This window comes from Grammomys surdaster, unplaced genomic scaffold (genome assembly GCF_004785775.1).
Source record: "Grammomys surdaster isolate TR1022 unplaced genomic scaffold, NIH_TR_1.0 98, whole genome shotgun sequence".
Lineage (NCBI taxonomy): Eukaryota > Metazoa > Chordata > Mammalia > Rodentia > Muridae > Grammomys > Grammomys surdaster.
Window position 1 is genome coordinate 12,975,945 of NW_021604577.1, and position 17,293 is coordinate 12,993,237.

The following is a 17,293-nucleotide window of genomic DNA, read 5'->3' on the forward strand; positions in this document are numbered from 1 at the left end:
AGTGGGACACTTGGAAAGGTAGTGGGCATTTGGAAAGAAAGTGGGGTATTTGGAAAGAAAGTGGGGTATTTGGAAAGGGTGAAATTTGGTGTTGTGGCTTACAGTTGATGGAGTGTTTCTGTAGCCTTGCTATAACTGTATTCCCCTTTCTGTTTCTTTTCTCTTGAATTATTCCAGAGAGTTTCTTACTAAAAAATTTTTAGATTTACATATTTTACATGTATGGATGATTTGCCTGCACATATGTCTGTGTATCCTGTGTATGCTTAGTATTTGTGGAAGCTAGAAGAGGGTATTGGCTCTCCTGGAGCTGGAGTTACAGATATTTGTAAGCCACCATGTGGGAACTAGGAACTTGGGTTTTCTGCAGCTGCACCACATGCCCTTTATGCAGAACTGTCTTTGGGATCTAAATCAGTGAAGGCCTCTTATATTTTACCTAGTTTTTTACTCTGCCATGTAAACTGCATGAGCCTACCATCAAACATCTATTAAGAGTTTTTGTTTGTTTGTTTTTGTGTTTTTACAAATAAATATCGAGGGGCTGGAGAGATAAAGTTCAGTGGTTATGAGAAAGTGGTACTCTTGCAGAGGACCAGAGTTCCGTTCCCAGCACCCACATCAGGTAACTCACAGTCACCTGTCACTCCAGTACCAAAGAACCCAATGCCCTCTTCTGGCCTCCGTAGACATCAACACTCATATGCACATACCCACACACAGATACACAGGCATATACATAAGGTACAAATACATCTTAAAGTAAAAGAAGGAATTAGCTTACTTTTGATAGGCCCACCTCCCTGCTTGGTCAGGGTCTAGCTATATAGCCCCAAGAGCTGGAATTTGTAATCTTCCATCTTAAGCTCCACCAAAATGTCAGCAGTAAGTCATTGTCCCTGGCTTCTAGTACTTGTTTACTAGCGTTAGCCAAGTGTGCAGCTTCCCGGCTTTGTTAGTAGCCATACGGGAAGGAAACTGAGGGACAATATCTTGGCTCCTAATATGTTGGGAAGTCATATTTGCTTTTGTTTTGTTAGTCTCATTTTCTTGTTTCTCTTGGGGCATTACTTTATTTTTAAACATTTCAGAAAATATAGATGTAGCTTTAACCTATTTCCTTCTCATTTTAAAGTTCATCAATGTATTCAAAAGGAAAATGTTTTTCTTATCTATCACAGTAGTTTAAAATGTTTATCTTTATATTCCACAAAATATATTTTTATTCTGTGACGGCTACTCTTCTGTTGCAATCAGGTAATAGGTAGTTTTTATTATGGAAGCTATACAGTAGAGCGGTTTAGAACACGGACGGTAGATAACATTCATTTAACTTTGAAAGTAATTCTGTGTTCTGAATTCCCATATATGGTGTGTGTTATTTCACTTTCATAATTTAACTTTATATTGTACATATAATTGTATGTTTTGTTTGCATGCTCTACTGAGAAATTCTTGAGAACAGTCTCAAGAATTTATAATCCTCAAATGCCTAACTCCTTATTTATAAAGCCTATTGTTATCTATTTACTGAATTACCAGAATTATTCTTACAAATAGTTCTTCAAACTGTTAGTGGAGATATTAGAAAAGCTGAAGCCACGATTTGAAAAGAGATCTTTTTAAAAAAAAGATTTATTTCTGTAAATGTTTTATTTATATGGGTGTTTTGTTTGCATATGTATCTGAACAGCAGAAAAGGGCATTACAGGTGGTTGTGAGCTGCCCTGTAGGTGCTGGGAATCGAACTCAAGACTTCTAGAAAAGCAGCTAGTGCTCTTAATCACTATACCATCTCTCCAGCCCCGAAAAATAGATTTTTGAGAGACCGATTTTGAGTCATTCAGTCTGTCTGTTTGTCTGTCTATCTGTGTCTCTGTCACTGTACCTCTTGGGCTAGCCTTGATCTCACGATCCTTCTGGTTCCGCCTTTGGAGTACCTGGGTTTACAGCTTTGGACCACTGTACTCAGTTTTTACATTGATTGTTTTAAAAAAAAAAAAAACAGACAAAGAAGCACTATTGTAACTTGACCAATTTTTTAAATACTAAAACTGAAATATGTAAAGGTTAAAATTGTAAAAATAAAGAAACAGACATATACATATTTGTCCCATATATTTGAATATGATAGAATTTCAGGTGCAGATATTTGACTTTGATATTTGATATTTAATTACTAAGAACTGTTTGTTGTTTTTTTTTTTTTCAGAGAATGCAGAATCTATTGACCTTAAACAGTTTTTTGACCAACATTTTTCACATATATACTATGTGTTTTTTGAGAATTTTGTGACTATTGAAGCTAGTCTTAAACAGAAAGGTAAGACACTACCGTGTACTCCGGCTGATGCTTCTGTTTCTAGTACTCATAGCATTGACGCAAGAGAGGATCTGGACATTAGAATTTTACTATTGTTTTATTTTGATACTTTTCAGATGCATTTGAAAGGAAACTATAACATGGCTATTGTTTTGTCAAGGCTTAGAACATTTGCATTTTCCTGATCAGGTTTCCTCAACCTACCTTCTTTGTTCTAGCAATGTTTGAATAGCAATAGGAATAGTGTTTTCCATAATCAAAGCTTACTCACAAAATTCACATATATGATGACTTGTTATTAGATATAAGTATGAGCTAAGCTTTTCTTTTTATCCTAGGGATTGAATCAAGGCTCGTGCATGCTAAGTGTGGAGTTTCTCATTCAGCTACTCCCAACTCCCAGGCCTAGAACGGGAATGTAGAGCAATTATGCTAAAGAGGACCGAGAGGGGTTATAATATTGTCTCTATAATAAATAGACCATGCTTTAGCATTTTGCTGAAGAATCACTGAAGAAAAACCCAGCAGTTGAAATATTTAAGTTCATTCTTAAGTAGTTGTTAACAGTGAGTATATTTAAAATATTTTTCTGTTGAAATATTTCAGGTCACAAGTCTCAAAGAGAGGAATTAGATGCTATACTTTTTATTTTTGAGGTAAGTACTATGAGTCATACCGTTTAAACTTTTTCAAAAAATAATTCTGGGAATATAAAGAAGCATATTAATATTATTAAATATATAGTGAAACATAGTTAATCTGCCAGCCTTTTGAAGAACTTAATTAACTTAAAAATGTATCTGACTGAACTTGTATATTTTTGAAGTATAATGTGTTTGTTTATGCATCTGACAATATAAAAATAATTTGATAGCATTTTTATAAAGTGAAAATTTTAATTTGTGTAATTTACTCAGATTTTTTTTTAACCTCTAGAACTGTGGCTATATTGTATATGCCTATGAGATATATCATTTTTTTCTTTATTTGTTTTGCTTTTGTTCTTTTCTAGACAGGGTCTCAATGTGTAGCCCTGAACTATCTGAAACTTGCTATGTAGACCAGGCTGGCCTTAAACTTGCACAGATCTTCTTGCCTCTGCATCTCAAGTGCTGAGAATAAAGGTGTGTGCTGTCGTGCCAGGCTTTATCATTTAGTTTTGGTACAGGTCTTACAGTGTTGTATGATAGTATTCCTGTGGAGATGTGAGCGTCTACTCACTCCAGATAGAGACCTGATGAAAGATCAAAGTAACGGCAGCACACCATGGTCCAGCGCTGTGACTGTGTTGGGTAGCAGGAGTGTGGGTGAAGAGTTCCTGAAGCAGCACACCATGGTCCAGCGCTATGAGTTTGTTGGGTAGCAGGAGTGTGGGTGAAGAGTTCCTGAAGCATGAAGGACTCAAAGGCAGCTACAGCACTGAAAGCACACCCCAGCATAGGTGAGCACATCCCAGCATGGGTGAGAACTCCAGACAGTTGGAACCCTGAGGGCTTTGTGCAGGCAGCTTGACATGTGGGAGAGTTCTCCTTAGCAATCTTACTGTTTGTTTAACCTTAGGGTGGTGAAGTGGGTGCAAATGTAACATCCAGGGATTTTGTAAGAATTGTGAATTATTTACTCCCTGAGTCTTAAGGAGCTTCCTTAAGCATGGGCTCTTTGAATCCGGAGGAAGTTGCTGTATCACACCTGTGGTCCAGACTTGCCTTGAACTTCTGGCTGGTCTTCCTGCACCAAGTGTTGGGATTAAAGGCGTAGATCACCACTGCTCATAATGTCTGCTCCAACGGCTTTTCATTATACATGAACAAAATAGCCTTGTTTTAAAAATTCTTATTTCTATATCTCTTTGAATTAGACTGGGGAAAATATTTGTAAACAAACAAAGCGTAGTTTAGAGGTTGATAAGCTTTGCTAAAAAGTGTTGATTTTGTTTTTAGCACATTCAAAAATTAAACTCTTCTCATCCCTATTTTAAAATTAGTTACTATCAGAGGAAATAGTCATAGGAATATTCTTATCCTTACTGAGAATTTAGAGACTGGTAGAAATCTAAGACTAGAGCTAATGACTTGAGAGACCAAGAAAGAGCATAAAACCTGTTTCTCATAGTTGAGATGGCTGTGCACCTGTAGTCCTGATACTCAGATGGGAGACTACTTAGTGAGGGAGGAGGGCTGGCCACCTAGTAGAGTAAGACTCTATCTCTAAAATTAAAATACTCAGACATGGTGGTTTATGCTTACAGTTCAAACTTTTGGGAGACTGAGACAGGAGAGTTGCAAATTTTAGGCCATCTTGGGGTACATGATGAGAACCTGACTGAAAAAAAAAAAAAAGAAAAGAAAAGAAAACAAGGTGCCAGACAGCCAGACAAGAGCAACTGGTATTTTGAACTTAATTTTCATTGATCTTGAATCCTTTGAGACCTGATTAGATATTTGGAAAAGAAACTACCTTTTAAGTGGAATAGCAAACACAGATGTTTTGGGGAAAAGTAAGTGTCCCTGAAGAATGCAGGATAATGGTTGCTGTATTCAGGAGACAAGGTAACTGATGAATTAAGAATATTTCTTTTCAGAAAACTGAAATTAAAGAAAGGATATTAAAAATAATACTTCACTATTTGTAACAGAACATCTGAGTTATGGATCACTAAATTTCATTAGAGAAAAGATACGAGCTCAGAGTGGCTGGTTTGCTCAGGGGTTGGTGGTATGTGTAGCTTTCCTTTTCCTTTAGATTGATTCTGGGGCTTTGCACATGCTAAGTATGCATTCTCCACTAGGAAGAAGAAAAATCTCCAGCCCTGGGATTTTCGTATTTAAAAAAAAATTAACCTTTGTACTGATTTTCTTCTTAAAATTGGATGATAATGTATAGTGTCTAATGATGAAAATGTAAATCTTAAAGTGACAGCTTTCTGGTTCAAACATGTGATGTCCATATGGGACAAGATTGAGTTCTGCTTCTTCTGTAATTGAAGGCACATAAAACTTGTAACGTTTTAAATCCACATTAGAAATTAAAAGCATAAGCTAGACATGATGGCTGTGTGCTCATACTCATTGAAGATCATGATTTTAAGACCAACCTGGTTTAATCCTGTCTCTGAATACATGGAGTTAAATCTAAAGTGTAACTGACCAGAATTAAGACTGCTTTTGAGTAGCTCACAAACTTACCTTTTCAAACTTTTTATAATTTATCTTTTTCCACACCAAATGTATTTATTATCTAGCTGTGGGAGACATGTAGGTAAATTTATATGTTTCACTTTATGTGCACATGTGTTGAGACACATTCCAGTGCACACATGTTGTTTCAGCCTTGTGGAGTTAGTCATCTCACTACCTTTACATGACTTCCAGAGGTCCGACTCCAGTGTTTGCAGTGTCTTTCTTGATGAACCGTCTGTCTTTCCCTATGCTTTATATTTTCTTTATTATTCTCTTTTATGGAATGAACTAAAGATAATTCTATCAAAAAGAAAAAAAAATGTCAGTGCCTACTAGCTTCTGGTCAGAACGGAGATAGGCATACTGAAGTCACAGTCTTGGTCCGCCACTTGCTGGATCTCTACCCTGAGCAGACCACTCAACCCATTTCTTACTGGTCAGCAGAGATGTTTGGGTTGATTGCAAGGATAATGAGACACCGTGATATAAAGCATCCTTTAATGATGTGGCTAAGTAATATTTATAACAGCAGCAATAGTAACATACACGATTTCATTCAGCAAGTGGATAATAACTGAGTATATTCTAATAGTAATTTAGCTGTTATACTGGAATAATCTCCATAACACAGTAGAAAATGGATAAAAAGAAAATTTGAGGTATTATATATAGAAAGTGTTTTAGCTTGCCTATGGAGCTTCTTCTTTATTTTTTTTTTTCCGCCTCAGTACCTATGTCCAACGTGACATCCAGGTACCTCTTGGCTCACATGACTCATTAATGCAGCATGGCCTATCTCTTTATCCCCCTTTTCCTGTTCTCCTTCCTAACCTTTCCTACTTTCTCCCTTCTCCTTCCCCCTCTCCTTCTTCCTTTTCTTTTCCTCCTCTTTTCCCCTTTCCCTTCTCATGTCACTTTGGTCTGTTCTGCCACCAAAAAGGTGCCACTTACATTTAGGGCAGGTCTTTCTCCTTCAAATAAATCCCTCACAGGAGTGCCCGTATCCTCATGTTCTAGATCTAGTCAAGTTGACAGCCAAGAGTAACCATCAAAAGGAGAATAGACTTACTTTTTAATAACACTATTAAAGATACAAATTTCATTAATTTTCTTTTCCAAAATTTATTTAGTATTTTACTTTTTCAGTGGGAAAGCTTAAATATTTTACTAGTTTGTATTTGATAACTTTAACATAAGAGACTCTTAATTTAGCCCTTTAATATTTCGTATTTCATAATATATTAGGTTTTATTTGATTTTTAACTCTTTATTTTGTTTGTGTTGATGTTTAGAAAATTTTACAACTTCTTCCAGAAAGAATTCATCAGCGATGGCAGTTCCATAGTATTGGTAAGTGATATAAATGTATATCACACATCTGAAGTAAAATTTATAATGGCTTAGCAGTTGTTTTTAACGAGTTCATGGTTTATTTTACTGAAAGTGGAAATTATAAGAGGTTAGAGAGGTGATGGCTCAGTAGGTAAAGTGTTTGCTTTGACTCAGTAACCTGGGTGCAGATCCCCAGCAACTGGGCAAAAGCCAAGGGGGCCACATGCATACCAGTAACCCCAATACAATGGTAGGGTGGGGGTTGGAGACAGACACTGAGATTCACTGACTAATTAATCTAGCAAAACCCATAATTCCAGACTCAATGACAGACCCTGTCAAAAAATAAGGTGGAAAGCACCAATATGAACGTTTGGCCTCCACTTTTCACAGACATACAGATGTGTACATGATTTTTGCGTAACATACAACAGCATACTATATTCAAAAGACAAGCTTTTAAAGGTGGCCAAATATTTTAATAAACATAAAAGAAGAGATTAATTGCTAATGAGCACATAATAAAGTGCTCAAAAGAATTATGAACTCTTATTTGAACTTCATGATCATGAAAATGGTTTTGAAGATTGTCTTTGTAAAACTTTTTGAGACATAGGAACTTAAAAGATATATTTCTTGAGGAATCTAGCCTTTAATCTCCAGAAGACCTTTATGTTACCTAGTTGTCATGATTAATAGTATTCCCAGATTGTTTATAATATGTGAAAATTCATAAATGGGGTTATTTCTTTATCAGTTGGATAATTCCTACAACTTGTTGGCTTTTATGAATTGTTAATGAAGGAAAAGGTGAACTTCATTGAGATACAGTTTACATAGATAAAATTATTTTTTGAAGTAAAATTCAGTGTATTTTAGAAAAAAGTCCTTATAGTCCAGTTTATGATACTTCTATCATCCTTATATAGTCTTTGAAGCCATTTGTTGTAATGACAGTCTTGGCTGTGTTGTGAGTTCCATGCCAGCCTGGTTAAAAATCCAAAATTTAGAGAGAGAAAAAAAAGAAAAAAAAAAAAGAAACACCTCACAAGTTCTTGAAAGAAGTATTTGGCTTAACTTTGTATTATCAAAGTCAAGGATTTATTTATATAAGAAAGTATACATAAAAATAAATTTTTAAATGTTTGTTTTATGAGAGCTTTTTATGAATTTCAAAATATTGAAATTTATACACATACATGCACACAAATACACATATATAGACAAATACCACCACATGTTTTTTCTGTTTTTGAGATAGGCTTATAAAGTAGGCTGCTGTCTTACTTGCTGTATAGCTGAGATTGGTCTTCAACTCCTAGTTTTCTTATCTCGGTAGAAATAATTTAGAAATAATGATAGAGTTTTCTACCCAGTGTTGGGATTAAAGACATGAACCATCTATCCAATCTAAAATTTAAGACATTTGTTGTTCATGAGACAATACTTCTCCCCCAACAAAAACATAACTTACCTGTTTATAACTTATCTAGTTTATAGAGCTGACAAAGAATTAATAGGCAATATATAAAGAATTTTTTCTTTTTCTTTATTCTTCTCTCATGCAATACATCCTGACCTCAGCCTTCCTTCCCTTTCCTCCTCCCAGTCCCCTCTCTCCTGTCCCAGAGCCACTGCTCCTCCATTTCCCTCAGAAAAGAGCAGGCCTCCCAGTGGTACCAACCAGACATTGCATAACTAGACTAGGCATAAACCTTCATAAAGAACTTTTTATTTAGAAATCAAAACAAACACTTGAGAGCTGGAGAGATAGCTTAGTGGTTTGAGAGGATGTGCTGCTTCTCTTGAAGTTCAGTTCCTAGCACCCACAATAAGCAGCTCACAGCAATAGCTCACAGTTTCCTTTGAGACACCAACTCTAAGGAATCTGATGTCTTCTTCTGGCTATCATCACCTTCACACAAACACAAGCACATGCATGTAAATAAAAATAATACAGATCTCTAAATTTAAAATGTCTATCCACTTGAAAATTATAAAAGAACACACAAGCAATTAAATGAAATTTGAACAGGCAAACGAAAGAAATTGGTTGTCAATAGAAAACATCAAATGGAAACATTAAAGATTAACAGTAATCAGATTATCAAATTTTAGGATTTACCATTGTGTCCTGCTGCATCACATACCAGAGCACTGTTGCATTGCTTGGTATTGTTATCATTATGATTTTAAATTTTATTAATATCTCATAAAGCTGAAAGTGAGTGACTTTATTGTAATTATATATCCTAAGAAATGTCATATGTGTAATAGGCAGTCATGAATAATAAAATTTATTACACTATCTTGATAGTGACAAAACTTAGAAAATAAGCCAAAAGTAGGTACATTTAGGTATATTCATAAAGTAGTTTAAAATGAATTATCTAGAAGACCCAGAAATGAACCCATATACCTATGGTCACTTGATCTTTGACAAAGGAGCTAAAACTATCCAATGGAAAAAGGACAGCATTTTCAACAAATGGTGCTGGTTCAACTGGAGGTCAGCATGTGGAAGAATGCAAATTGATCCATTCTTTTCTCCTTGTACAAAGCTCAAGTCCAAGTGGATAAAGGACCTTCACATAAAACCAGGTACACTGAAACTAATAGAAGAGAAGGTGGGGGAAAGAGCCTTGAATACTTGGGCACAGGGGAAAAGTTCCTGAACAGAGCACCAGTGGCTTATGCTCTAAGATCAAGAATTGACAAATGGGGCCTCATAAAATTGCAAAGCTTCTGTAAAGCAAAGGACACTGTCAATAGGACAAAACAGCAACTAACAGATTGGGAAAAGATCTTTACCAATCCTACATCTGATAGAGGGCTAATATCCAATATATACAAAGAACTCAAGAAGTTAGACTCCAGACAACCAAATAACCCTATTAAAAATGGGATACAGAGCTAAACAAAGAATTCTCATCTGAGGAAATTCAAATGGCCGAGAAGCACCTAAAGAAATGTTCAACATCCTTAGTGATCAGGGAAATGCAAATCAAAACAACCCTGAGATTCTACCTCACACCAGTCAGAATGACTAAGATCAAAAACTCAGGTGATAGCAGATGCTGTCGAGGATGTGGAGAAAGAAGAACACTCCTCCATTGTTGGTGGGACTGCAACATGGTGCAACCACTTTGGAAATCAGTCTGGCGGTTCTTTAGAAAATTGGACATAGCATTACCTGAGGACCCAGCTATACCACTCTTGTGCATATACTCAGAAGGTGCTCCAACATATAGCAAGGACACATGCTCCACTATGTTCATAGCAGCCTTATTTATAGCAGCCAGAAGCTGGAAAGAACCCAGATGTCCTTCAACAGAGGAATGGATACAGAAAATGTGGTACATCTACACAATGGAGTACTACTCAGCTATTAAAATCAATGAATTTGTGAAATTCTTAGGCAAATGGATGGATCTAGAAAATATCATCCTGAGTGAGGTAACCCAATCACAAAAGAACACACATGGTATGCACTCACTGATAAGTGAATATTAGCCCCAAAGCTCGCAATACCCAAGATACAGCTCACAGACCACATGAAGTTCATGAAGAAGGGAGACCAAAATGTGGGTGCTTCGGTCCTATTTAGAAGGAGTAACAAAATGCTCATGGGAGCAAATATAGAGACAAATTGTGGGACAGTAACTTAAGGAGGGGCCGTGAGGAGACTGTTCTACCTGGGTATCCATCCCATGTGCAGTCACCAAAGTTAGACACTGATGTGGATGTCAGGAAGTGCATGCTGACAGGAGCCTGATGTAGCTGTCTCCTTAGAGGTTTGCCAGAGCCTGACATATGCAGAGGTGGATGCTCACAGCTAATCATTGAACTGATCAAGGGGTTACCAATGGAGGAGTTAGAGAGAAGACTGAAGAAACTGAAAGGGTTTGTGGCCCCATGGGGAGAGCAACAATACCAACCAACCACAGCTCCCAGGGTCTAAACCACCAGCCTGGGAGCACGCATGAAGGGACCCATGGCTTCAGCTGTATATGTAGTGGAGGATGGCCTTGTCAGGCATAGGTGGGGGAGGAGGTCCTTGGTCCAGTGAAGGCTGGATGCCCCAGTGTGGGGGAATTCAAGGGCGGGGAGGTGGGAGTGGGTGTGTGGGGACACATCCTTATAGAAGCAGGAGGAGGGGGGATGGGATGGGGGCTTCTGGGTGGAGGAGAAATGGGGAAAGGGGATAACATCTGATATGTAAATAAAATATTCAATAAAAAAAAATGAATTATCTAGAGCTACATAGACCAGTGTAGATAAATTTAAAATGCTAGTATTAGATATGAAAAGCAGTAACTTATAAATGAGTTTCTGTGAATGATACCATTTATATAAGGTTTTAAGCAATTGATTCGAAGTAACTTATGGATTTATAAGTAAACAGTAATATAAAAGTGGTTTTATATGTGATAACTCCAAAATGTATATGTTTTACTCTAGAGAAGAAAGAAGAAACTGATTTAAGCCTCAGCGTGCCATTGTATGGTTAAGTAAAACAATAGGTTCAAATCATAAGAAATATAATGTTGTGTTTAGATTTGTTCACAGTGAGTGATGCGCCTCTGAATGTTATGGTAATCAAAATAATTATTAGAAAATATTGGACTTAATGAATGTTCTTTTGGTTGATCCAAACCTTTTACTGTGATCTTTTTGCATTTGTAGTAAATATTTTTTTATATTTTCAATGTAAATAACAGATGTAATAGATTGTTGTGTTAAACACAATTTTTGGAACAAGTTTTGTCAGTAAATAACATTTAACTGTGTTGAAAGGTGACTTTTTTTTAATGTCCCTCTGACCTCAGTTTTGATCAAAGGGTTATCAAGGTCACCAAGAACAGTTAAGAGAATGCCAAGGACTTTTTCAAAAGTGTTTTCAAGTCTGATCGAGAAGTCTGACATTTATATACAGATAAGAAGATGGGGATATTTAAAATCATGTTTTTTTTTTTTCAGGGTTGATTTTAAAGAAACTACTGCACACAGGAAACTCCTTAAAGGTATATAATTATATTTATTTTCTATGACTTAAAAACAAAATGAGGCCAGGCGGTGGTGGTGCATGCCTTCAATCTCAGCACTTGGGAGGCAGAAGCAGGTGGATTTCTGAGTTCAAGGCCAGCCTGATCTACAGAGTGAGTTCCAGGACAGCCAGGGTTACACAGAAAAACCATGTCTTGAAAAACCAACAAAACAAAACAAAACAAAACAAAACAAAACAAAAAAAGCAAAATGAGTATAGGGGTGGGGTGGTCCAGAGAGCTCATTAAACATGTTCAGGGCTGTGGATTTGTCCCCTGAACTGAGGGTGATGATGCACACTTAGAATCCCAGCACTGAGGAGATGGAAGGAGTTCCGGGTCATCTTCAACTGCATAGTTGAAGCCAGCCTAGTCTTCCCTGGGACCCTGTCTCAAAACAAATCAACAGAAAAAGCAATAAAGCATACATACCTACCACTTACACTTCTCCCACCTTGATTTTTTCCTTAAGTTTATTGTATTAATTGTCTTCAATTCATTTGAGAAAAGTCACTGAGAAGAAATCAGTGAACTTTCTCTTTTCTGTTCTCTTTCTGAGAAAGCATCCATTCATTGATTCGCATGATTTTTGTTTTTCGTATATGGGGATTGTTTTAGGTCATTGGGCCAGAGTTCCTTCCAGACTTGTAGCTAGGACACAAGCAATGTAGTCAATGAGATAATTTCAGAGAGCTCTTAAGTGATGTTTTCAGTAGTTGTTTAAATAAATTCACTTTTATAGTTTGAATAACTAGAACTTTGAAGGGACAAGCAGTGTTGAGTAGTGTCTCTCTAACATCCCTGCTGATTACACACACCGAGGCGGGGGCTGTCACTGTCCTGTTACCTCTCTCTGTGGGTTAGATTGGTGGGGATGGGTGCTCGGAAAGAAGAGGGAGAAGAAATTGCTTTTGATTTTTTTCAAATAGAAATTATAATATTAAGTAGTTTATTCTTAGGGTTTCATCAGGCATGTCTGATTTTACTCCCAGTGCTGTGGGTTGAACTCAGGGCCTTGCATATGCTACCACCGAGCTGTAGCCTTAGCCCAACTTTATCCTTGCAAGTCTATGAACTTCAATCTCAAAATAATGGGAACGATATAGATGCTTTGGGTATGGCTGTCTTCAGTCTCCATCCTTTCTTTCTCTTCCTTCCACAAAATATCATTCTGTCCATGAAGAAATACTACATTTGTTTTATTTTAGATCAGACGGGAAGGCGTTCGTCTCTTCTTGTTATGGTTGCAAGCTCTTCAGGATAACTGTAGCAAAGAGCAGCTCTGGATGTTTTCATGCTTGATCCCTGGATTTTCAGCACCACAATCCGAATATGGACCTCGAACTTTAGATAATCTTATTAATCCTCCACTCAACCTTCAAGAAAGTAAGATTGATGACATGTTGTGTATTAGTATGTTGGTTTCCTGTAGTTTTAAAAATGTGTTTGTTTCTATATATACTTCATGTGTACACAAACATGTGTGCTTACCCATGCTTACCATATGGAGGCCAGACATTGACACCACGGTGTCTTCCTCAGTTGTTTCTCAGTTGAGGTTGAGTTCCTTAAGTTCACTGTTCTAACTGCACTAGATAGCAGGCAACTCCTCCCCCACCACCAAAAGCTACTTGTTATTGCCCCACAGCACTGGGGTTACAGGCATTCAGGGCCATACCCATGTTTTTTATATGGGTGTTGGTGATTGATCTCAGGTTTTCATATTTGTTTAGTAGGTACTTTACCTACTCTCTGCAGCCTTCAGTGAATTTTGTTTGTTTTCTTGTTTTTAATGTGAGCTCTCTATACAGTTATTCCATGATTCTGAGGCAGTGTTTATAAAGGTAGATTTTAGTATTACTTTGGTTTGGTGAGGCCAACAGATTGAGATAACTGTTGGAAACAGTACTTTGCTACTTACATTCCCAGAGGAAGCATACCACATGCTACAGGCCTGTGTAGAAAGTGTGTGTGTCTTGCTCTCTTTGTGTGAGTGATCAGGGTTTAGTCAGAAGACAGAGGGAAGTGTGTGAGTTATTGTAGGCGTGAGCCTTTATTGCGGTTTCATGGGAAGGAAGTGGCAACTCAATGAGAGCAAGTCAAAATCAGCTAGTATAGTTCAGTCCACAGCAGTGCAGTAAGATTGTTCCGACTTGTCTAGTCCTTGAACCTGAAGTCATCAGGACAGGAACTAGTAGCCTTGAATCTGAGTATCAGAGGACTCCCTAGGGTTGTGGACTCTAGGTGGAGTGGTTTATGTATGAATGACACTATTAGTTGGTTAATCAATTATTACCTCTAATAATTGGCCAACCCTGTTAAGGTTATTATCTCTGTCTAGCCTAGTCCCAAATATCAGAGCATCTAAATCATATTAGGTTGCTATAGACCACTTTGCATCAGGTTTGGTTTTGTTTTTTTCACTTTTGTGGGGTTTTTTTTGAGACAGCATCTCCTATATCTCAGGCTGGCTGTAAACATATTCTTCTGTAGTGAAGGATGACCTTGCACACAGATCCTCCAGCTGGGAGGTATCAGACACTACTCCTGGTTTTAATTTAGCTTTAACTTCTATTTCATTTTGTGCTTGAATTAGTTTAAATGTACACAGAAATAGAAACATTTCTCTTTGTGCAGTAAGTAACTATATAAAATTTTATACATCTAAAATTGCATTTTCATTTTAAATTTAATTTGTAATTTTAGAAATGTTATTTAACTTTTTTTTGTTGGTTTTTTTTTTTTTTTTTTTGGTTTTTCGAGACAGGGTTTCTCTATATAGCCCTGGCTGTCCTGGAACTCACTCTGTAGACCAGGCTGGCCTCGAATTCAGAAATCCGCCTGCCTCTGCCTCCCAAGTGCTGGGATTAAAGGCCTGCGCCACCACTGCCCGGCTTATTTAACTTTTTTTAAACTAGTTAATCTTTGTGCTTTTTATCCCTCAGATTTTCTAATGTTATTTTTCTTTGCTTTTTAGTTTTTTCCTTGTATTATTCTGCTTAAATAACAGTGATTTTTCTTTTGGTTAAATATATTCTTCTTTTATTAGTAAGCATTTGTGATCTATCATGCTGTATTAGTTGACTAGGGCTTCTGTAACAAAATACCACAGACTTAAGTGGCTCCATGGCAGAAGTGCATTTCTTACACTGTACAGTGTATTCTTCATAGTGCATAATCAGATGCTGTCAGGTCTAGTTTCTGAGGAGCCTTTTCTCAGCTTGTAGACAGCACTTTCTCCTTGCATGCTCACGTGATTTTTTTCCTTTGTGTACTTGTATGCATGTGCACACAGGCCCTCTTTCGTTTCTTCTCTGTTTATATGCAGTTCTGTACACTTAGGGCTGAAACCTAATAGCATTGTTGTAACCTCCCGTGTTCTCTGTTTAGATACAGTTTCACCGAGGATCTGTGTTCCAGCATATGAATTTTAGGAGTTCATATTTAGTCCATAACCTGTACTCTAGTGGATGTTTCATTTTATTATAATACATATTTCTAAAAATTATAGATTTTTGTAGCAAAGTATACTATACTAGTAGCATAAAACTTTAAAATAAAAAACAAGCACACATTAAAATCTGTAAATGTGCCAGTTTAAGGACTCATGTCTGCTTAGTTACACGTCACTCAGGAGAGTTAGACTAGTGTTGCATGTTTTCTTTTGGACTCCTGACACTCCATTTCTGTAGGTTTCCTTTTGTCTCCACTCTTAGAATTAGCTTTCTTTTTTGATTAGTTTCAAATGCCTTTTGACCAACTCTTGCATTCTCTTTCTGAGAAGAAAATTTAAACTTTACTTTAAATTTTTTTATGTGTATATTTGTGTGCCTACTTGTCTGTCTGTGTACAGCATACATGCATATTTTCACAGAGGCAAAACACAGGTTTCAGATTTCCTGGAATTGGAGTTTCCAGTAGTTTATGAACCACATGGTATGGGTACAGGGAACTGAACCTGGGGCAGACCAGAGCAGTACACATCCTCAAGTGCTTAGAGCTCTCTCCAGCCCCAAGAAAAGAAGCTTTGTTATTTACTTTACAAGGTATAGAAAATGCAAACTACCTGTGGTACTCTATAGCTACTAAGAAGTCTTTGGGTCTTAAATGGGAGTTTATAGCTTTGCAAAATAAAGAACTGTCACTCTGTGAGGATGGGATACAAATGATAAAGGTTGGCTTTTATATGTTAAGTTTATAAAGTGAGTGTTAGAAATAATATACTGTATATTAATTTAGAATTGAAAAATACCCTTGTTGTGGGCTTATTTATCTAGGCAGTATAGCCAGTTACTGGTTGTGCTGTTTAGGAAATTGGAGAGCATTTAGCTGTGGGTTGATTTTTTTTTCATTACTGTTTGTTACAGTGAATTAATATCTGAAAAGCAAAAAACATTTCTCACGTACAGTCAGCATGCGCATTTGATGATAAGCTAATTTGATGATAATTTGATGTTTCTCATCATATTTTGGCATCTTGTAATTTGTCACTCTCAGTGTGAGTCACTGCAGTGAGGTCCATGCACCCTCAGTCACTTAGTGTATACCTGCTCATCCCTCTTCCATTTCCTCTCAATCAGGGAGTCACAAAACAGCCAAGTTTCAAGTTTATGATAATCATGGACTGTCAGGATGATCTCAGATTTATTTTAACATGTAATTTTTAGAAAAATTTAAAAGCAGTTTTTATTGCGTGTCTGTTTTGCTAAATTTTATTTAGTCATATTTTGCATAATCGAACTTGTCTTTTGATTATACAATTCTCTTGTCTTTGGTTAGCTCAAGTAACTATAGAGGAAGTCACCCCTCTCGTTCCCCCGCAGTCAGGAGATAAAGGACAAGAAGACCTCACAAGCTATTTTCTTGAAGCACTTTTAAAATATATAGTAATTCAGGTACGTTACTGTCTTCCCACTGCACGGGCACGGGGCTTTTTCTCTGTGCCTATTGCGCGCATGTCTAGAACCTTCTGGTGACTGTTCTTTTTTCTTCTTGAGAAAAGATACTCTCCCTTGCTGTTCTGTCTGGATAATTTTTCTGTCTCTTACCATTACTTTGTTATAGTAGATATTTGCTTATTTTCTAGAAGAGCAACAAATTTTACTTGAAAATATATTACTATTATTTTGTTAAAAATCACTAGAAGATTATGAAGCTCTCAGAGAATTTGTATTTGTTACCTTTCTGTTGCTGTGATAAAACATCATGACCAAGGCAACTTAAAAAAGAATTTACTGAGGAGGGAAGCATGGCAGCAGGAGCAGGAAGTCACACAGTTTACTTTGAACATGAAGCAGAGAGAATGAACTGGAAATGACACAAGTCTTTAAATTCTCAACGTCTGTCTCCAGTGACACTCTTTCTCCAACAAGGCCACACCTAAACTTCCCCAAACACCACCAGCAAGTAGGAAC

The 17,293-nt window shown here is 36.9% G+C and overlaps 1 protein-coding gene across 5 annotated transcripts in view; it reads left to right on the forward strand.

Annotated features, from left to right (window-relative positions):
• Positions 1-17,293, forward strand: part of Ralgapa1 (Ral GTPase activating protein catalytic alpha subunit 1) — a 211,135-nt gene that overhangs the window by 21,908 nt on the left and 171,934 nt on the right. For all 5 annotated transcript variants that reach the window (XM_028782695.1, XM_028782721.1, XM_028782713.1 and 2 more), the window contains exons 2-7: positions 2,213-2,323; positions 2,930-2,979; positions 6,795-6,852; positions 11,815-11,858; positions 13,088-13,265; positions 16,659-16,774. In XM_028782695.1, coding sequence (XP_028638528.1) covers positions 2,213-2,323; positions 2,930-2,979; positions 6,795-6,852; positions 11,815-11,858; positions 13,088-13,265; positions 16,659-16,774 — 557 coding nt within the window. The remainder of the gene's footprint in view (positions 1-2,212; positions 2,324-2,929; positions 2,980-6,794; positions 6,853-11,814; positions 11,859-13,087; positions 13,266-16,658; positions 16,775-17,293) is intronic.